The following is a 21978-nucleotide window of genomic DNA, read 5'->3' as shown; positions in this document are numbered from 1 at the left end:
TTATATTTCTGCTATTTCAGCTGGGGCAAATTCATTAAGCTGACAAAGACTTTAGTAGTAATAATCCTGCAGTGACCTTTTCTTCTGAAAGCTGGAAAGCCTGTAATAAATGAGGCAGTGATTAGGGAAGGAGAAAAGCGGTTGAGAAAATGTGCACCTATCTGTGAACTATTGCAATGCCGTAGCCCTGAATTTTATAGAAAAGCACGTGAGGAAGTGTATAATTCTGCTACTGCAGCAAGGTATGACTAATACAAATTAAAAGGTGCGGGGGACCGCACAGTGACCGGTGAGAACATGATTGTTTGGATGCCCGTTAACTGAGTAGCTGCGTTCCTGTGCATTGGAAAAGGCGTGCATCCTGTAGAGAAAATAGTTATGTGATTAATTAAAATTGCATCAGGTTAATGCACGAAGGAGACAAGTTAAATAAGCATATACAGCCTTAATTATGCTGTATCCTAATTTTTGTGTCTTTGACTTTACAACTTCAGTAACATTTTAATCTGGTACGCGTGTGTCTGTGCACTGATTATATCCTATCATTCTTTTGTAATTAACTTATTCAGAAACAATAAAAGACAGATTTCCTCCAGAAGATCACCAAAACAAACCAGAGTTTGACACTTCAAACCACCTTGGAATAGAAACGCGTGAGAGGAATTAAAATGCCCTCTAAATATGTAAATGCTGCCGTTTCAAAGGTGCTCCATCTCCTCCTTTCCCCTTCAAACTTCAAGTAGAATTCTACCCTGGGGGAAACCCTGGGAAAGCTGGGCCTTGGGAAGAAGTTGAAAATTAGGCTACAAACTTAAAGGAAACCTAGCGTCAACTTTGAAGCGCGTAGCGGTGACTCAGCGGAGACAGCACCTGTAATTCTCCCCTTGGAAAGCGCGTGGACTTCTGCAGCTCCACATTGCTTGAGAGAGTGGGATGAGGCTGCTCCTAAGCGGAAGCATACTATTAACAGGAAAAATAATATTGCTAATGGGGAGCGCCTCTAACAACCCTGCCACGCAGTGGCTAATTTTGGGTGGTGGGTTTTTGTTTTTTTTTCTTAAGACGATGAACCCAGCAGACGTTTTACCATGGTTTTGGTGCGTACAAGGGGAGGTCCTTCTTCTCCTGCAGTAGGCAATGTTTTAATCCTAGGCAGTAGCTACAGCTTTTCTCCTAATAAAAATTATAAATCAGCTTTGGTGTTTTAGTCGGCTTTCAGATGCTTTATGAAAAATCCATTCTGCTTTGTGACTACCGCAACCAGTTGCTCGTAGTTTGTCCAACAAGAAGCCATAAACCACCCAACCACGTCACGGGGCACCTGTTCCACTGGAACTTCTTGGCAGGAGTCGCCTATGTCACGTTCGCTGACCTTGGATGAATAACCTGGGCATACTACCAATAATGTCAGGGAGAAGCATGAGCTGCTTAAGTATAGATCATTCATAATTTTACTTGAGTTTCTTTCCCTCTGTTTCTTAGGATACCATTCTTTCCCACAAAGTATTAACACTCGGACTCAGGGAATTCTTATCGGCATTGCAGAAGGAAACTCCATCAAAGTGGCTTTGCTGCTCAGATAGGGAAACAGCAGATACAAGTGCGGGGTAACACCATGGGCAGGTGTACAAACGAACTGTGTTCTGGAGCAAGAAGACCTGCGAAAGAATGCGGCCCCCAAAATAAGCATCGAGGAGAAGAGCGACGCAGGGGTGCTCAGACACCGGTGGCAAAGCAATTCTGTACATGGGAGGAAGGAAAAAGATGGCACGCTGGGTCGGTTCACACAGCAGCGAGGTAATTTTGTTCCCTCGCAAACAGATGTCTTGGGGGAAAAAAACCCAGAGGCTGCACGTGGAGAGGCTATCGATCGCCTTGCTAAATAAAGTAGTAGCCTCACTTCGCGGTAGGTTCTGCTAAGAAGCACCTGCTGAGCGTTGATGAGGAAAGGACGGCAGCATCCCGGCATGGCACGGCACGGCACCAGCAGGAGCAGACGGAGGGGCTGACCAGCCATCTTCAATTCCACCGCCTGAGCCGGTGCCCACCGAGCTGCTTGTCAGCAGGGACGGCTGGAGGTGAAGAGCCGTCACGCAGCAATCCCAAGACACGTGCACGGCGGGACGGACTCGCCTGCCCCCTCCTTCCACAGGAAAGCAAGGAGGGCTCCTGGGGACTTCCCAGCCAAAGAGCCTCACGGCTGGGGCAGCGGGACGGGAGCCATCGGTAACGATGCTGCCGTTCCTTTTCAGGGCCCCAGGAACCAGAGAATAATGCCGGGGGGGGGCGGAGGAGGAGGGGTGGCTGAAGCGGTGGGTCCACATTTTCATGGTCTATCCAAGATCCCATGGCTTGTCCTTGGTGCGGCAGAGCAGAAGTAGCCGTGCCACTTCTGTCCTCTGTGCTCTGAATCACGTTCCCAGCTGACTTTGAGAAAATGGCAATGGGATTCAATCCCATTGTAACTCCCAAGTGAAAATGTCAAGAAAGGGAATGATGAAATAGTGACGGGATGCCGAGGCCAACTTCTGGATAGAAAGCTTGAGCCAAGGAGCGTGGTGCAAGTGTCAGACTAGTGAGCATCGCCCGAAGAACCATTATTAGAAACATTAATAGTGCAAAATGGGTAATTTGTGGAACAACTTAAAGCACCCAGACTGTTTTGCATAGCAACTATACTTCTACAGCCATCGCCCACCTGCTTCTTTATTGATCTAGATGTCCCTGGAGTCGGTCTTGATGGAGTTACTTATCTGTGATGCCAGACAAGGGGAGGGTGTCACAGAGGCACTGGAGGGGCCAGGATGCTGGTGTTACCCTGGTAGTCCAGGGGTATCCTTTATGCTTCGTGGATGACTGAGATTCTGAGAGAAAGAAGGTCCTTACCTTCAGGGTGGGGGGTGTCTTGCTCCTCCTTGCCATGAGCTGGGGTCCTTTGGTCCTGCTTACTTCAGCAAGAATATTGACGCTTACTTAAGCGTCACTAATGCAGTATATGACCTGAACTATATATATCTTAAGAAAGCTGATACAATTTCATACTACAAAGACTGATTGGTATGATAGTTAAGGAATGAGGTTTTCCTAATACGGGCTACGAGGCTGTCCGTCATTTTGGGGTGCTTAGGGCCTATCAGGAGAGAGGCAAAAACCAGAATACCCTCCACTGTCCGGCTGCAACCCAAAAAGCGGCTGGACAAGGGTACCCCTTGGTTGGACTGACAGCCTCTCCGCTCCTCCGAACGACTTTGTTTACAGCCGTGTCTAAAATAAGTGTTGCTTTTTTTTTTCCTTTTGCTTTTTTTTTTTTCACTCCTGTTATTCCTGCGGAGCGGGTCGGATTCCTTTCTGACTCACGCATGATTAACTAACTTCCAGCTGCATTATCTTTATTGTCGCTGCCGAGGCACAAGCCAGCGCTCAGCGGGACTCGCGGGTCCCAAGCTGAGCTGGCAGGGCTGCCGCTTACAGAAAACGAGGGCTTTTTTTTTTCTCTGAAACCTGTGGGGTTTGGGACATTTTAAAAATATATATATTATTATTATTATTATTATTATTATTATTATTAAAGAGAGAACACGTGCTCGCTTTCGGGGACCGGGGAAACCCAACCAAACAATAACCGATAAGGGACCCGGCAGCCAGGCGGCGCCGGGGGGGCCTCGGCGGCGCCGCTGCCGCGCCCGGCGGGAGGATGGCGGACGAGCGGGGGCGTGTGCGTGTGGGAGGATCGGGACGGGACGGGACGGGACGGGACGGGACGGGACGGGCAGCCCCGGCGCGGAAGCGGTTAATGCGGGGCACCAGGAAACGGGAAGGAAGAGGCTGAACCAGCAAGAGCCGCACAGCGGAAACACACCGCTCCCCGCCCCCCCCATCCCATCCCATCCCATCCCATCCCGCTCCGTCCCGTTCCCGCTGGGAGCCGCCGCCGCCGCCGGCGGGCCGGGCGCACGTGCGGGCGGGGCGGCGCGCGGGCACGTGCGGCAACCGGCACCTGGCGGCGGCCGGGCGGGCCTCGAAAGGAGGGAAGGGAAAGGAGCGGAGCGCAGCGCTCCCTCCGCCCCGGGGGAGGGCAGTCGGAGGCGGCTTACACAACCCGCCGCCCCTTGCATAAGCCGGCAGTCGGGTCCGCGGGGGCGGTGCGAGCCGCCCCCCCCTTCCCTTCGCCGTACCGTTTTCTCGCCGCCGCCCGGGAGCCGCCCCCCTGCTGCAGCGATGTGACCCGCCCCCTCCCTCCCTTCCGTCGCCGTCCCCTCCCAGGAAGGAGCCGGAGTCGGCAGCGCCGCGGGCCCGGCATGGAGTAAGGCGGCCCGGGGCCGGCGGCGCCGCGCGGGCATGGAGCTGGGCCCGGGGCCCTGCGCGCTGCCCGCCCCCCCCGCCGCCGGGACCGGGACCGGCTCCGCCGCGGCGGCGGGGGGACCCTGCGCCGAGATGCTGCAGGTGGCGGAGGAGGCCTTCCGCGGCGGCAACTTCGAGCTGGCGGCCGAGATCTACGGCTCGGAGCTGGCGGGGCTGCCGCAGCCCGAGCGGGGCCTGTGCCTCCGCCGGGCCGACGCGCTGGCGCGGGCCGGCCGCATGGCCGAGGCGCTGGACGCCTACGGCGCGGCGGGGCGGCTGGGTCGGCTGCGGCCCGAGGAGCTGCGGGAGCTGGCCGAGAGCTTCGCCCTCAGCATCCGCGACAAGGAGCTGCGCCTGCCGCCCTGGGCGGGCAGCGGCGGAGCCGGCGGGGCGGAGGGCGAAGGGCTGGGCGACCCGGCGTGCTGCCGGCCGCCCGAGCTGTTCGCCTGCCCGCTGTGCCGGCGGCTGCTGTGCGAGCCGGTCACCCTGCACTGCGGGCACACCCACTGCCGCCGCTGCGCCGAGCCCGGAGACTGCGGACGCTGCCACCGCCCGCGACGACCCGCCGAGACCGCCGCCGCCGCTGCTGCCTCTCCGCCATCGCCCGCCGCCGCCCGGCCGCGGGTCAACGTGGTGCTGGGCAACCTGCTGCACAAGTGGTTCGGCCCCGAGAGCCGGGCGCGGCGGCTCCGAGCCGAGGGGGACGCGCTGAGGGAGCGCCAGGAGCTGCCGGCCGCCCTGGAGAAGTACAACCAGGCCCTGGAGATGGGTGAGCGGCGGCGGGGGGGCGAGAGGGAGGAGGAGGAGGAGGAAGGCCCCCGGGCTGCCCCCACCGGCAGCCGGGCTGCGGGGGCGGGGGGTGGGAGGATTGGTGGTGAGTGGTGGGAGAGGGCACCTGGGGGAAGTTTTTTGAGGATGAAACCTCCCAGCGGGTCTCCTCACCCCGCCCCCCCCGCCCGCCGCCGTCCGTCCCCCCTAGTGAATGGCTATTTTTGTTCCCCTGTTATTTTTGTCCTTGCTCAGAAGGTGCCTGGCGTTTAGCTGCCTGCAGTCGATGACTCATTATGCAGTGTTTCTAGAAAACCCGCTTTCCTATTTGCGGGGGAAGCCGGCTCGTAGTAAAGGATAGGCGGTGGTGGTCGCCTCTCAGCCCTGCGGCGGCATCATGGAAGAAATCGGTGTGGGGGGTCGGATTCATTCCGCTACGTGCAGTTGCATCTTTCGGCCTTTGAGAACGCTTAATGAAATGCCAGTAGGCATAAAGAAAACTTCCTTTATCTTACACTGTGCAAAATATTGAGGATAAATCTGCCTTTTGACTTACGGAGATCACCCGCCCTTGTTTTGAGCGTAACCGCTTTATAGGCATGCGATATTTCTCTGTGCAAAGTATTCCCTGAAGAGCCTGGGTTTAAATAAAAAAATGGCACGGGCTGCCCTCCTCCTCCTCCTCTTCCTCATCCACCACACCGATGGCAGCCTTAGTTTATCAAAACTAGGTTGTTCTGGGTCTCTGCGCTGAGTAGTGGGTGGTTCCTGCTGGCTCGGTTGTAGCCTTGTAGTAATGCTTGTGTGCCTGCCTGCTCCTGGCTTGTTTGCTCTGTGAGCGGTGGGGGTGGTATCCATGAGGATCTACAACGCCTGGAGAGAGGCATGGAGCTGAAAAGAGCTGGGATCTCAGCAAATCTTTCCCCCGGGATCTGCCACTCCTCTAGTCTGTGCGTGATGGATGTCTGGTTTAATTGGGGAGGAAAGGGGCAGAAAGCCTTGGTCGTGGTAACAGAGGTGAAATCCTGCGGGTAAATTCCTTCCGAAGACAAATGTAGAGAAAACTGTGCCTCTCCTCCCTGGAGGAGCTCCTTCCCTACTTTGAGTAAAATTGCTTTCCTCGTTCATAGCTTTCATAGCCAGGGATGTATGACTGAATTTTTACCTTTTTATTGTTTTGCCGGCAACTGTAGAGAGAAACACACCATTACACTAGTCTGTTACTTGCTTTCATTTTTTTTGCCACGGTTATGTGGTAGGCATCCAAAATACAAGAGTTTGGGACAGCATAGCATGCTATTGCCCTGCCGCTGATGCCATTAGTTCTGCTCTTTATTCTACTTTTCCAGCTAGATGTGACGAGTTTTCAGTCCTAGCCCAGTCTCCCTGTAAAACTATTACGCGGTTTAGCTGAATTAATCTCTATTAAGTAGGGCAGGACAGAGAGCTCAAGAAGGAAGGTGAAGCAGAGGGGAGGGGAGAGAAGCTTGATGTAGGTCACTGGTGAATGCCGTGAGTTTCCAGTATTGGAGCCTTTTAAAGTTTTGGGCTCAGGGTCCTGCTGCTGGGGAAAAATATTATCTCGTCAATGAAATAAAAGTGCTTGACGTGATTTTTAGAGAAGTGTTTCTCGCTGTTGTGTGTGCTTCTTGCTGTATCTGCAGGGGGGTGGAAGGAGAGTGAAGACCATAGTGTGCTGCTAGTGTGCTCGCACAGCCTGTCCTTCCTCCTCCTGTCCCTGCAGCACGTATCTCTAGCCGTGGCTGCTGTGTCTCAGGGGCTCGAGGTAGTTCCCTTGCAGCGTCCTTATTTCTGTCTTCTGGGATTTCCCAGGCATGCTGAGAGTTTGTTCAGAAATTTCTCGCTCTGTCAGTGAGGCTAAAATTGCTTAATAAGATTATTTATTATTTTTAATTCAAATTAAAAATAATAGCAGGTATCTTGCTAGCTTTTGAAATCCTAAAACCGTAGGCTGATGTGTTGTAACTTCCCAACTTCCAAATTCCTGTTGCTGAAGGGCAGCCCACCTCTCAGCCCTTCACCTTTTTTCCTGTTTGTGTGCCAATGCCATGTCTCGCAGGTGGAGCTGCTGTCTGAGTCTCGTGTTCTGAAATTCATATCACATGCTCATCAGGTACTGCCTTTTGGCTTGCTGGAGTTGCCTTCTTGTTTTCCAGCCAAGTATCACAGTAAATAGGGGGGTGGGGAAAGAACATGGCTGTTTTCTAACTGTTCAGGACCTTTTAAGTGTTAGCATATGGGCAACTTGAAATGCTTATAAGCCACTGTCAGGTATTTAAGACTCTTAATGTGTGAGAAAATAACTGCTTTTTTTAACCTCCAGATGCTGATGTATTACTACTGAGAGTGAAGGGTGTGGGTATCCTTTTAATTTCTTTTTAGAGGCTGAAGGCCCATGAATGCGTTGATTATACAATTGCTATATAAAGTCAGGTAAAACTCCAGGCTTCTTGGCAGGACTGGATTTTTTTACCGGTGCTTCTTGTGGAGTACTTTCCTGCTCCATCTGCAACAACTGGCTTTGTGTAACGTAATATTATTGTGCTTTAGGTAATCCTGCTCTAGCAGGGGAGTTGGACTAGATGATCTCTAGAGGTCCCTTCCAACTCTGAAGATTCTGTGAATATTAAAGCAAGTTTTCCAGTTACTGATCACTTACCTCATTCTGGTTGCGACCTTCTGTCTTCCGATTTGCATTTTAGTTCTCGAGGTGCTTCAAGTCTAAACTATAAAAGGCTTCTGTTGGGTAGCCAGTACGCATATTTCCAGTATAATCTGGAATATCTGCTCCTAATTTCAGGTCTTGGGAGGGGTCTGTGTGCCTTCAAGTTGTCAGCTTTTTCCAGTTGAACTAGTTAGTCTTGCAAAAGCTTACTCTTAGCAAGTATATTCATCTTTTGTCCTTTAACTGTCGGATCTGCAGTGCCAGCGCTGCTCCCGTGTTTGCTCTGATAGAGCCTGCTATGGATTCAAGTGTGGTGGTGTGGGTTTTTTTGTTTGTTGATTTTTAAGAAAATCAGCTTTACTATTTGATCCTTCTAGTTCTCTTGAGATGCCCGCAGCTTGGTGATCTCTGCTGTTTTAAACAAAGTCGCTGGCTTTTTTGCTGCCATAGACGTTGGAATAGATCCCTCATTATTGCAAGGTATCTAATTACCACAGCTTCAAAGCAAGCACATGTCAGGCTGCTTGAAAGGAAGCATTTGTTTCCAGCTGTATCGCTCTTTGTGCCAAGCTTTATGCCGTTCAGCCATCATAATATCAAGTATTGTCCAGATCTTGCTCTTGGGGCTGTTCCCCACACAGATGAAATTCAGAGAGCTGGGGTGTCAGAGGTGGGCTTCCACTCTGCCATCCCTTCTCTTCTAACTGGTCTTCTGATTATATGAACTCTTCGGTCAGTTAAACTGAAATATACTATCATATGTGCATGCAGGGTTGGTTTGGGTGCAGTGTTTTGGGTTTGGGGTTTTTTTGTGCAGTAGGTGCCTTCTGCACCCTTTTTCCTCTCACCTGCTGCTCTCCGAGGGAGATGTTCTCTGGAGGGACTGTGCCCTGGAGGAGTACAGTTGTTTCTGTGTGTCCAGGCTTACAGACCCTTTAAGCAGTGTGCCTGAAACTAAAGGAAGCTAGATTTCAGTGGCAAATTAATATGGGTATTTTGAGGATGTGCTTTTGGGGTGGGGTTTTTTGTTTTTGTTTTTTTCTCTTTCTTTCTAGAAAGCAGTTCCCAGTTACAGAGGTAGCAGGTGGCCGTTGCTTCATAGGGAAAATAATGAATAGGGAGGGCTTTTCCCAAGTACCATGTGTAACTTCACACAGCTAAAGACTGTATCATGGTGGGGGTGGGAGCATGACAACAAAGTTCACTCTTGGGGAACAGCAATTATCAAAAAAATGCTGTCTTGTGCAGGCCAAGTAGGAGCATATTGTACACTTTCTGCTAGTCTGCTGGTTTTAAAATGAGGTACTTTATGGCTCTGAAGGAGACCGACCTCTTCTCAGGGTGAGGGCGTGCTCGTAAGCAAAGATATGCAGAACGTCAGGGGGTTTGGGTGGCAGCAGTGGCTCCTGCCTTCAGACAGCACTTCTCTGTGCCCTCCTGAGACCTTTCCTGTAAGTAAGCCTGAAGATGCCCACTTGGAGCTAAAAAATCCAGCGGTGCTTGCTGCTGCTGTGATTTCTGTAATGATGCTGGTTCCTGAGCTGTGTCGGTGGTTCCAGGCTTTGGGTGGTCTTTCCAGCCTGCACATGGGACTGCAGCTCTGCTGGGAAGGACCTGGTCTGGTGGGAGGTGTCCCTGCCTGTGGCAGGGGGGTTAGAACTAGATGATCTTTAAGGTCCCTTCCAACCTAAACCATTCTGTAACTGTGCCCCCGCTGTGCCCGTCTGACCCTAATCCCTAGCAAGCTTCTTTGGCTGGGGAGGGATGGCCGTGCCTCGGCTCCTGCAGCTCTCCATGCGCCTTTGCTTGCTGTGCCGTGGTGTCTGGCTCCCAACGCAGTGGCACACATCGTATCAGGACACCTTATTTCTGTATGAGGCATGTTGGCTCCAGCCTGTGATTACCCACCACTGGAAAGGTGTCCCTTTGGAGTCTACCAAGCCTGGGAAGCATCAGTGTCTCGGGAGAGCAGTAGAAGCTGCAGCAATTCCTCAGAGTGGTTGTGTTTACTTCTGGTGTGATGGGCTCTTTCTCATCAGAAACAGGTTTCTCCTGGGGGGGGGGGGAGCTGCTGATGCACATACCCGCTTAAATTACCCAGCGTTTTAATTTTTTTTTTTCCCCTCCAAAGGGTTCAGAAAAAGTTTGTAGGAAATAAAGCTCAGCAGCTGTATCAGAATTTTAAAAACACGGTGGAGTTAAGGATGGATATATAGGCAAAGAGGGTCATTTCTTCCCAAGCCCTCTGCGTGGATCACTGTTTCCAGTTGGTAAAGAGCAGTGCAGGAAAGGCCTAAAAGAGAAGGCGAGATTGTATCAAGCCCAAGGTGGTGTCAGAGGTAGCATGCCACAGGGCACCCTGTTGCCTGGGTGCTGGAGATCCCGAGTCTCACATCTCCTGGGATGGAGACCCATGTGCTGACCCCCAGCTCACAGGGCGGTGTTTTGTTTCAAGCAATGCTCCAAACATGGGAGCTTTTGTGAGCTTTGGTGGAAAGAGGAGGATCTGCCTCTCTTGGCCAGACTTTGCAGGGGGGAGAGGGAGGTTTCTCCCTTCTCATCTCAGTGGAGGTTCACCATAAATTTGCCTGATCCAAGAAAGCTTAATGTGGCCACTCAGCACTAATTTATTTTGTGGTCAAGCAATTCATGGAAATTTATCTGACGCCTTTTATATTTTCCCTTCACAAGAATTGAATTAAGGGGACAGGGCAGGTCAGGAGGCAGTAGAAAAGAGCCATAAAGGGAGCATCGGGCATGTGAGGATGAGGTCTCAGGCCAAAATACGCCTGTTCTTGAGCAGATGGAGCCTCTTGGGATGGCGTCAGTGATGGTTCCTGCTCCCCAACCTTGCTCACTGGCCCCTTTTAGGTAGTGTGCTGGGGGTTCACCTACTTGGGGTCATTGTACCCCCATTACCCTCCCGTCCCAAGCATTGAGTTTGCATGGCAAGAGATTGGTGCTGCCTCCATACTCCTGAGCTTGTGCCCGCTGCTTTGCTTGGGTATCAAGTGGGATGGTTTGACCTCAATATAGAGTATCTGCAAACGGTTATGGCCTTCGAGGGTGACAGAGCACTGGAACAAGCTGCCCAGAGGGGTGTGGGAGTCTCTGTCTCTGGAGACATTCAAAACCCACCTGAATGTATTCCTGTCCTACCTGCTCTAGGTGAACCTGCTTTGGCAGGGGGGTTGGACTAGATGATCTCTGAAGGTCCCTTCCAAGCCTTACCATTCTGTGGTTCTTATCCTATCCTTTCTCCTCTAGTCTATATAGACAGTTGTTCATGTCATCATCTTTGGAAATTATGCTTCTCTTGGTGTGCTGGCTAGGTAGGTGGGCAGTTGATGTGTGTCTGGCTTTTCCTTCCCTTCTTCCTTCCCTTTACATTGGTAACTCTCAAATAGGTAAAAGAACCTATCAGTGTTGCACATAGGAAATAAGTGTGTCTTGCTGCATCTCTTGACCTTTCATACTGGCTCTCAAGCTGTTAAAGCTACAGACCTTCAGCGCAAGGCGATTTAAGAGTAACTGCCGTGAATTTTCCTGCTAGATAAATGCCAGGTTGTGGGATTGCACTGCTTCCCAGACAGCATGGCGTAGGTAAACTTCCAACCAAGTATTCTTGGGAGTTGAGCTGAGTTCTTACAGCCACAAGTAAGACAGCTATGGGAAGCTTTTTGCCGTGCCCCAAAAATTATTTGCTGGGGCTTTTTCCTTCCAAGCCTGCTTCTGAGTTGTTCCAGGTAAGGGAGAAAAAGATGATCAGAATTTCTTGGTGGGGTGGTGGGATGTCCTCTTGGTGCTATCCTACTGCAGACCTGATGGCTGAAGGGTTTCTGTGTTAGTCATGGGTCATGGTCAGAAAAAGCAAAAAAGAGTCTCTGTCTGCAGAGGGAAGCTGCTGAACTCTCTTTAGAAAGCTGTGCTTAAATTTTTGTAAAGGTGACTGATGCCATCGTATGCCTTTTATTAATTCTGCCACTCTTTGCTCAGGACTTGTGCTCCTTAGTGGTGCACTTGCACTGAAGTCACGTTGTTCAAAGAAAACTCCTAGAGAGCATCCACGTGCACCTATGTGTGAATTGTGTGCATTAAGTACATTTCAATGGTCACTTCTTTTGTACTCTATTTCTAAAAGATTTCTATTAGAAGACAAGGTTGGCTGTCTTTTTTCTTATGTGGTAAAAAAGAGATTGACCAAATCTTCCTTCCTCACAGGGTCTTGGGAACACTTTCTAGTTTCCAGTAGTAAAGAAGGAAGTCTTTGATGTTGTACTAGCCATTAAAAAAAAAAAAAGCCACGGTAGACAGCTGTCATGACTCCTGGAACAGTGGATGGTTCAGTCACTTTAATAATTTATCTGAAGAATACTTAATTTTGTAGCTCCTAAAGAGAAGCATGACTTCTAAGTGAAGAATGAGAGGTATTCTTTCTGAAATTGCACGCTGCAAAAAATAGTAAATGCTTGCTGCTTAGAGGATTTGTGCTAAAAAAGGAACTTTCCCATCCCTCTGTAAAAGTGCCTCTTGGAATCTGCTTAAAGCATGTCTCTAAAACCTGTTTGTTCTGTTTTACAGGGGCAGAAAAATGTGTAAAAGTAGGAGTCAGGGTTACCTAGAGACCGTTCCAGTAGTCTGAGTGTTATTTTTGAACTTAAAATATTTTGCAGACTTCTGTCTCTCAGCCCCCTTCCCCCCCCCCCTTTTTTTTTTTTGTGCTGAGGTGGTCCTTGAAAATAGTAGTAAATACTTCACATATGACACGACTGGAAATGTGTCAAGTACTTTGGAGCAAGTACAGGAGCTCGTATTACTCCTCATTTATAAAGAGCTTGCGGGTGAAAACTCAGCTCCTGTAGTTGGGTCTCTGGAAGCTTTGCCTGCTTGCGGAGGGTCTGCTGAAGGCAGAGGCTTTGCAGGGCTGCAAGACTGGGGCCACGGTGGACAGGAGGCTTATCCGTCACGAGCAGAAAGGGGAGGAGGCATCATGCCGTATAGTAGACAGTCTTTGGGTGTGTCTTTTTTTTTTTTTAAGCAGTTAAAATCGCTCATGTAACTTACAGTTATGTACCACTTAAGATAGGGTGGGTATTTCTGCCTCCCCTCCATGTGTGTAAGCCAGATGTAATTTCGTATAAATAATTGAACTACTTCAGCAATCCTAGAGAACGAACTATACCTACGTATCAGGCAGTCTAAAGAATTTTTGAAGTCTCTTCAGACAGCATATTCTCTTCTTCTTTTGCTGGGATAAAGTATAACAGGTTGTCTTTTGCTTTTGGAAGATGACATTTATAGAACTCACTTGCGCTTCTTAGTCTTAAAATTAGATACTGCAACACTCCTTTTCTCTTTTACAAATGTATTAAGTGATTGGCTCTGTTTGAGGACAGAAGCAGTGAGGTAATATCTGAGAAACAAGAAGGTCCTTTTTGCAACTTGCAGAGAGTCAGAAATTCTGGGCTGAAATAAGCTTTAACTGGAAATAGAGAAGGTTATAGAGACCTGGAGAGTAACTGGAAGAAACATAGCTTATGTATTATCACAGAATTGTAGGGGTTGAAAGGGACCTTTGGGGATAATCTAGTCCAACCCCCCTGCCAGAGCAGGGTCACCTACAGCAGGTTGCACAGGAACGCGTCCAGGCATGTTTTGAATGTCTCCAGAGAAGGAGACTCCACCACCTCTCTGGGCAGCCTGGGCCAGTGCTCTGCCACCCTCAAAGTGAACTTTTTCCTCAGTAATATTGAGATGGAATTTCCTGTGTTACAGCTCGTGTCTGTTGCCCCTTGTCCTGTCACTGGGCACCACTGAGAAGAGCCTGGCCCCATCCTCTTGACACCTACACCTGCCCTTTAGATATTTATAAGCATTGATGAGCTCCCCTCTCAGTCTTCTCTCCTCCAGGCTAAACAGACGCAGGTCTCTCAGCCTTTCTTCATAAGAGAAGTGCTCCATTCCCTTGATCATGACAAAGAGGGCAACTAGGTTATCATGGGTAAAGTCATATTATGATAGAATATCTGGCTGTAAACTGATCTTATTAACTATGATCATGGCAGACCTACTTGGCTGGCCCTGCCTGGCTGTGAAGCACAGAGTGTCTTTGGAGTCTCCTTGCAATCACAGGTTCATGTGCACCTTGCTCCCTGTTTCTATGGGAGGTCAGGATTTTTCCTCACATGCTTTGGAGATCAGGCAAGGGCTTGACCTCCTGAGGTGTTCTGTTTTGCTTTTGAAGCTTGCTTATTATGTCTTCATACTTCACTCCATAGGCATCTTCTTTCGGGACAGCCTCTGTACCTGCTGTTTGAGAAGATTCTTTAGTTCTGACCAAGGCTTTGGTAGGAAACCTTACCTGAACCCTGAACTAAATGCTGGGAGAACTAGTAAGCATTGAAAATGAGTCACATTTGTGTACTTAATGGTTTTATTATACTAGTGCCAAGCAGCCATGGATGAACTTGGTGTACGTCACCTAAAGCAGTGCCCAAATGTCCAAAGGGTAGAGTGGGAACTGAAAATATAGGGAGGAGGTGTTGATTCATGCTATTTTATCTGGAAAGAGCAGCATGCATCTAGTAAAGTGTTGAAAGACTGGGATTTTGGATAGGAGCGAGCAATGGTCTAATATACTACACTTAGCATGGACATTCTTGGACCGAGGACTTTTGCTGTACCATGCAATTCATCACTTACTGGGTTTGTAAAGAAGGTTGTCGTTGGCTTTGCAGTTGTGGAAATGTGAACTAAACCATAGGTTAATGAGATTGGTCTGGCATGCTTTGGCCTCATGAGGTACAACACAAAAGCAAGGGCACAAAGTTAGCTGTACCTTCTTTGTGGCAGCTCTTCTTCCAGGTAGCATATAACGTCTCTTACGGTGTTTCTCCTGAGTGATGATGGGAGTGGTGATTAGCTGTGCTTAGTGGTGATGACAGTTCAGCTTTAAATAACGTATGGAGTTACCCAGCTGAGGACTTACTGAGCCTGAAATAAGGCTGCTGGGAATCTAAAGCATTTTGTCCAGCAGACAGAAAAATCTGTGTTCTTAAGTCTGGGTGCTTGAACAGCAAAATGTGGAGGCCCGGAGAGAAGTTAGTTCAGTCTTAAAATTGTATGTTTGTAAGAATATCCAGCTCGTTTGTCACCACTGTCTTTTCTTTCAGTCAAAGTGATAGTACGAAGGAGTTTCTTAATGTCTCGCTGTCCCCTAGACCAGAGGAGCACCTAGGTGCAAAGAAGCAAGTGCGTGGATGTCCCGGATCTTTGGGTGGGAAGGTGTAAAAGAATATGAAATATTAGTGGTTCATTTTTAATTATATTAATTGCTTAGAGTTAATCACTTAGTGTTAGGCTGCATTGGCATACTACTTATATAGAACTCGCTTAGCATTAGTAGCTACTGTTGCTGAAGCCTTAGGCCACAAGCTGTGAACTTTCACCTAGATAAGTTGACCTTGTTTGGAACTTCTACTTAATTACATAAAGGAAGGCCCTGAGACCAGGACATAAGGAAGCTACAACCCTCAGCAGATGCTGCAACCTGACAAGATACAAGAACAGTTAATGGCCCGCCTGGAGACAGAGAAAGAATCCCATGAGGAATAAGAAGACCCCAGACTAGAAATGACTATTGGGCCAAGGGGCGTGTGAAGCGTGGACGGATAGGTTATAAGAGTATAATTGCCTGGGAATTTCTTTGTTCTGGGTCCCTCTCTGGAGGCACCCTGCACGAGCTGTCCTTGCTGCTGTACCATTCGAATAATTTTATTTTATTTTTGCCCGAGACTCTGCTATGGGAAACCTAGCATGAATAAACTTCCTTAACAAAGGCAAGGGGCGAGCGTTGCCACTTCAATTCTGCTAGCAAAGTGGTGGCTGCAATTTGTCCACCCCAGTTGAAACAGGTCGTCTCTGCTCTTTCATCTCTGTGTGCTTAGGTTGTGTGTAGAGGTGAAACCCCAATCAGGCATGGACCAGCTGTGGAGCCACTTAGTGCAAACAAGCTGTGCTGGGGCTCTCTGGTGGTGTCTGAATCGGCTTCCCTGTGGAGGTGATGGGAGAGAAAGTTTGGGCTTGGGGTGGCTTTTTGAACTTTGTAATGGGCACTTCTGAAAGAAGAAAAATTTGAAGAAAAACACTTGATATCTGCATGAAGATAAAATAAAATAAATAGAGCTTGATGGGACATAGACCTCTCCATCAGAGGCTGTGATGTGTTTTGTTACACTGGCTGTGGGTAGCGTGAGTGTGGATGAGGAAGAGGAGGCCTTTGCACATGCAAACCAGCTGCTGCTAGCTGGTCTAGGCTCTGAGCAGAGGATGGTGGTGCCCTGTGCTCCTCCTCTTCCTCACCGCAGCCTGTTTCAAGAGCTCCTAAACTCATACCCTGCTATGTCTGCCAGCATGGGTCACCCGGTGGAAATAGGTGTTACGTTTGTTGGCAGAGCACAGCTTGCAAGTGGCTGCTTTGTAATGGCAGTGGAAGGGTGCTTGATTGCATGAGTGGGCTTATGGAGGAGGAGGCTTCCTTCTTTGCATACTCTGTGTGCCAAAACCTCTTCCACGCTTCCTCCGGGATCTTTGGTTACTTCAGACTGAAGTAACCAGTGACGTAAATGCAGGGAGGAAAAACCATGATATTCAGAAAATGTTATCTAGTTATTAATCCAATTAAGGCAGACTGATAAGCGAGAAAACATGGGCTTGCCATCATGTTTGCTGTCCCTCTTAATCAGTTTTGGGAAGCTGACCTTGGTTTTCATCTTTATTTTAATGTCCTGAAATGTCTTTACTGCTTCTGTTAATTATTTTATCAAATGTGCTCCTTCCTCTGCGCCCCCAACCAAACAACGCTTGTGTATCCATTTTTTGTAAGCGGACTTGTCATGCTTACACAAAGTCTGGAGGAGAAAAGCTAGCTTGCTGTTCAGTTAATTACTAAATCTTGCTAATTTCTCACTGAAATGAAAATAAATATTTCACATTCTTTTTCAAGGTTATGAAAAGGCTTTCAATACTGAATTGTTCAGAATTGAATGCATAACGTAACAAAGTAAGCCAAATTTATTCCTCTCTCCAGAGGCTGAAGTTTCTTTAAAATGTGGGAAAAATTTCCCCTGAAGTCCTGCATAGGCTCACCCCTTCTAGCAAGACTGAAAGGTGTTTTTGTGATGACAAGTGTTTCAGTTCTGCTCAGGCATTCAGGAAATACGCTTAGGATTGAAATAGATTTGAATAAAACATGCTTTTCTAGGAAGAAACGTCAGATAAGGAGGATTAGGGAGTTCTAGCAACTTTAAACTTGTTCTTTCTGTGCTGAGTTCCTGGAAGAAACCTCAGTGGTAGTTTATTACAGTAGAACTCTTACCATCTTCTACGGTCTGTTTGACGAATTCTCCTAATTGCTCTAATTGCCTTCCTGGCACAAGGGGATTTTGGGGAGTTCTGTTCTCCTGTCAGCCTCTCCAACTCAAGCAGTATATATATATATATATGTATATTTTTTATTTTTTTTTTAAACTTGAATGCTTGGGCATATGTGGGAAAGTAATTTTGGGTGTTAGCACCTGCATAGGTAAAAACGCAATCTAACAAACATCTGCAGATGAGTGCAAAGGTGATGTGAGCGGAAAGTTAACAATTTTGGAAAATCGAAGCTAACAGCCACACTCAGGGTGGGCAGTATTTGGTGGTTCCAAGGAGGGTCCAGGAGGCGGAAAGCCACTGAGCCCTTTGGCTCTGGGCGCTGCTTGGGCCGGGGTTAGTCTGGTGCCATGGGATCGCAGCTGGGATGGAGGGAGGGAGCTGCGTGGGAAGGCTCCCAGGACCTGCGGCTCCAAGGAAGTCTCTGTGTCCCAGCTGCCCGGAGCCGCAGATCCTGGGAGCCTCAGCAGTGGATCCCTGATGCTGACAAGGACATAAATTTTGCTGTGCAGCTGCAGACTCCCAGAAGAGTTTGATTCAGGAAATGCCATCTCCTGGTATTGTGGAAACAGCAAAAATTTTCTGCGCTTTTCTTTTTTAATTTGCCCTGAAATAATAAGTCATTTCATTAAAGAAATCTCTCCTTTTTTTTTTCTTCTTTTACATCGAGAAGAAAGGAGGAGTGCATTATTTTAAAACAAATTATTTGCTATTGTGCAACTTTTTAGTTTTTTCCAAATGAAACTTGATGGTTATTATAGTATACCAGCATCTAGCAGCAGTCACAAACCCCTTATGTCCTCAAGCCCTCTCCATCCACTTTCTGTGACTAATTTGTTTCACCACAGCACATGCAGCAGCACGGAACAACTCAATTTCATGGCACTTATAGAAACTCTGTAGTTATTTAGGGTGTAGCTGGATATTCACTTTTTCTTCCCACTTCCATGCATACCCTAAGTTGGAGTCAGCCAGTGGGTGCCATGGTTCCACTGGCAGGATATGAGGTCTCAATCCATCTAGCCTTGCCGTGGGGCCAGCTGTGGACCCTCCTGGGATGGTGCTGCCGGCAGCAGGAGGTTGGGGACAAGGGGATGTGTGCGTTGGACACAGAGCCACCAAGCTTTCCGGCTGCGCCGCCGTGTCTCCGGGTGGGGTGAGCTTGAATGGAGGCGGCTGGGCAGCGCTCCAGCTACGGCGTCTTGTCTCGCTGCTTTATCTCCATATAGAAAACCTGTTATACTGTAGTCTCATAAATGCTGCTGCCTTTAGCAAAGCTGTTGGGTTGTGTTTTTTTTCCCCTCTTTCTTTTTCTCTCTCTGTTAACTAAACATTCCTTGCCAGTTACTCATTAAGATGGGCCATACCTTCTGCTTTCTGATTGAGACTCAGTGAACCAGAGGTACCAGCCCTGAATGCATGAGGCTGCTTCTGGTTTGCCTTGGGGTTGTTTTTTTTTCAGTAGCTTGTATTTTCCCTTATTTTCCCTTCATGTCGTGAGAGCCTTTGGACTTTGCTTTGGGAGGACTTGCAGCCTTTGGGGTGGCTTTTCTTTTGCTGAAAATTTTTTCAGCGGAGACAAGATCCTGAAAAAGAGTTGATGGTGTTCTCTCTCTGAGCCTGCTGAATGGTGTGCCGGGAAGCCTCAGCATGGCTCAGATGTGGGGTTGTGAATAGAAGCAGGACAGTGGCTTGCCTGCCCCCCCTGATCTCACCCTGCTTCCTTTTCCCCTGTGGTGCCAAAAAATATCCCACCCAGCGCTCTGCCTGGCTGCTGAGGCACCTACCTCTCCTCGCTGCATCTACCCCCTCGGCACACTCCACACAAATACCCTGCAGCAGATGCGACGATGGAAATACGGAGTATGCATTCATATTGAATACAAACAGAAGATGCAAACTGCTTAAATGATAGCTAAATTAAATAATGTTATATTTGAGCACTCCTAAAAGGAAACAAAAAAAAAAAAAAGCTTGCTTCTGAAGATCTTAGGTGAATTGTTTTCAGTTTCATTTAACTTGCAGTGTTTCTAAGAATTATTAGCTAATAGTGTGGATCACTGCAGCAATCTGCATGTGCAAAACTTAAAAAAACCAAAAAAAAAAACAAAACAAAAAAACCAAACAAAAAAACCCCACACCAACCAAACCAACCAGCAAACAAAACAAAACCCAAAAATCCCCTCAGTGAACTTGGTTTTGCGGAGCTCCTTCTTTTTAGGTATAGTCTCTTGCCTCAGTGCCTAGGAGCAGTGGGGCATCGTCACCCTGGGTATGTCATACGGCAATTAGTACGTCTGGCATCAGTCCACGCTGCAGCCAAAAAAGGCAGCAGTCCTTGCTGCTTCTTTCTTTCTCATCCCTTCTCCTGGCACCCATGTTTGCGTGGCTGTCCAGTGAACCAGTTGAGGGGGAACTGATCCTCTTAAACCTTTTTATTTATTTGTTTTTATTGGATTAGCTTTCAGTCAATTGATTCCTTGCTCTGGTTCTCTGTGCAGCCACGCAAACCTGGTTTGCTGCACGAGCGCTAGTGTCAGCTCCGGGGAGGCAAGGAGGCAGACGTGATCGTGGGACATCCCTCCTAGTAGGTGCTTGAACTTAATGAGCAGTGGCATCTGCAGCAGTTACAAGCTTATTCTATGCATCCATGCACACTTGGGTGAGTGCCCAGGCTTTGTATGGGCAATGTGCTCTTACTGAGGATGTGTTTAGGGTGCTTGTGCAGAAGTGAGGTGCAAACAGTGAAGTGAAAGCAGGCTGGAAAGAGCAGGAGAGGTACAGAGACAGCAGCCCTGCATAGGGACGTACAGGAGGTGACGCTTTGTTATTATTTAACCCCAGCTAGCAAGTAGGACCACGCAGCTGCTTGCTCCCCGCACTCGCGATGGGGGAGAGAATGGGAAGGGTAAAAGTGAGTAAAAACTTGTAGCTTGAGATAAAGACAGTTTAATAAGTAAAGCAAAAGCCATACACGCAAGCATAGCAAAACAAGGAATTAATTCCCTGCTTCCCATGGGTAGGCAGGTGTTCAGCCATCCCCAGGAAGGCAGGGTTCCATCATGGGTAATGGTTACTTGCGAAGACAAATTCCATCACTCCAAATGTCCCCTCCTTCCTCCTTCTTTCCCCCATTTTATATACTAATCATGATGTTAAATGGTATGGAATATCCCTTTGGTCAAATGGGGTCAGCTGTCCTGGCCGTGTCTCCTTCCAGCTTCTTGTGTCATAGAATCATAGAATCTTCATGGTTGGAAAGGACCTTTGAGATCATCGAGTCCAACCAAACAACTTACAATCTCTGCCACTAGAGCATGCCCTGAAGTGCCACATCTAGACGTTTCTTAAACACCTCTAGGGATGGTGACTCAACCACCTCCCTGGGCAGGCTGTTCCAGTGCCTGACCACTCTTTCTGTAAAGTAATTCTTCCTAATATCTAATCTAAACCTCCCCTGCCGCAACTTCAGACCATTTCCTCTGGTCCTGTCATTATTCACCTGGGAGAAGAGGCCAACACCCACCTCTCTCCAACCTCCTTTCAGGTAGTTGTAAAGGGCAATGAGGTCTCCCCTCAGCCTTCTCTTCTCCAAGCTAAACATGCCCAGCTCCCTCAGCCTCTCCTCATATCACCTGGTCTCCAGACCCCTCACCAGCCTGGTAGCTCTCCTCTGGACACGCTCCAGCACTTCAATGTCCCTCTTGTACAGAGGGGCCCAGAACTGAACACAGTACTCGAGGTGAGGCCTCACCAGTGCCGAGTACAGGGGCACCATCACTTCCCTACTCCTGCTGGCCACACTATTCTTGATACAGGCCAGGATGCTCTTGGCCCTCTTGGCCACCTGGGCACACTGCTGGCTCATGTTAAGCTGGCTCCACCAGCACCCCCAGGTCCTTTTCTGCCGGGCAGCTTTCCAGCCACTCTTCCCCAAGCCTGTAGCGTTGCTTGGGGTTGTTGTGGCTGAAATGCAGGACCCGGCACTTGGCCTTATTAAACCTCATACAGTTGGCCTTGGCCCATCGATCCAGCCTGTCCAGGTCCCTCTGTAGAGCCTTCCTACCCTCAAGCAGATCAACACTCCCACCTAGTTTGGTGTCACCTGCAAACTTACTGAGGGTGCACTCAACACCCTCATTCAGATCATTGATAAAGATATTGAACAAAACCGGCCCCAAAACTGAGCCCTGAGGGACACCACTGGTGACCGGCCGCCAAGAGGATTTCACCCCATTAATCACAACTCTCTGGGCACGGCCATCCAGCCAGTTTTTAACCCAGCGAAGAGTACACTTGTCTATGCCATGATTCGCCAGGTTCTCCAGGAGAATGCTGTGGGGGATGGTGTCAAAGGCCTTATCAAACTCCAGATAGACAAGGTCCACAGCCTTCCCCACATCTAGAAGGCGGGTCACATGGTCATAGAAAGAGATCAGGTTGGTTAAGCAGGACCTCCCTTTCCTAAACCCATGCTGTCTGGCCCTGATCCCTTGGCTGCCCTTCGCTTGCCGTGAGAGCTCATTCAAGATGATCCTCTCCATGATCTTTCCTGGTACCGAGGTCAGGCTGACAGGCCTGTAGTTCCCTGGATCCTCCTTCCAACCCTTCTTGTAGATGGGTGTCACATTAGCCACCCTCCAGTCATCTGGTACGTCCCCTGTTGACCAGGATTGTTGATAAATGATGGAGACGGGCTTGGTGAGCTCTCCTGCCAGCTCCCTGAGTACTCTTGGGTGAATCCCATCCAG

General features: G+C 48.8%; 1 protein-coding gene across 3 annotated transcripts in view; it reads left to right on the top strand.

Annotated features, from left to right (window-relative positions):
• Positions 1-4230: 4230 nt before the first annotated feature.
• Positions 4231-21978, top strand: part of LONRF2 (LON peptidase N-terminal domain and ring finger 2) — a 39446-nt gene continuing 21698 nt past the window's right edge. The window contains exon 1 of one of the 3 annotated variants that reach the window (XR_012590092.1): positions 4231-5110. Coding sequence is in view for 2 of the 3 variants with exons in the window: in XM_074609167.1 (XP_074465268.1) it covers positions 4339-5110 (772 nt within the window). In the remaining variant the exon portion in view is untranslated. The remainder of the gene's footprint in view (positions 5111-21978) is intronic. The other 2 variants (XM_074609167.1, XM_074609155.1) reach the window with 2 other exon arrangements.

The sequence above is a fragment of the Larus michahellis genome, chromosome 1, assembly GCF_964199755.1.
Source record: "Larus michahellis chromosome 1, bLarMic1.1, whole genome shotgun sequence".
Taxonomy (NCBI): Eukaryota; Metazoa; Chordata; class Aves; order Charadriiformes; family Laridae; genus Larus; species Larus michahellis.
This window is presented reverse-complemented; position numbering and strand designations above follow the sequence as displayed.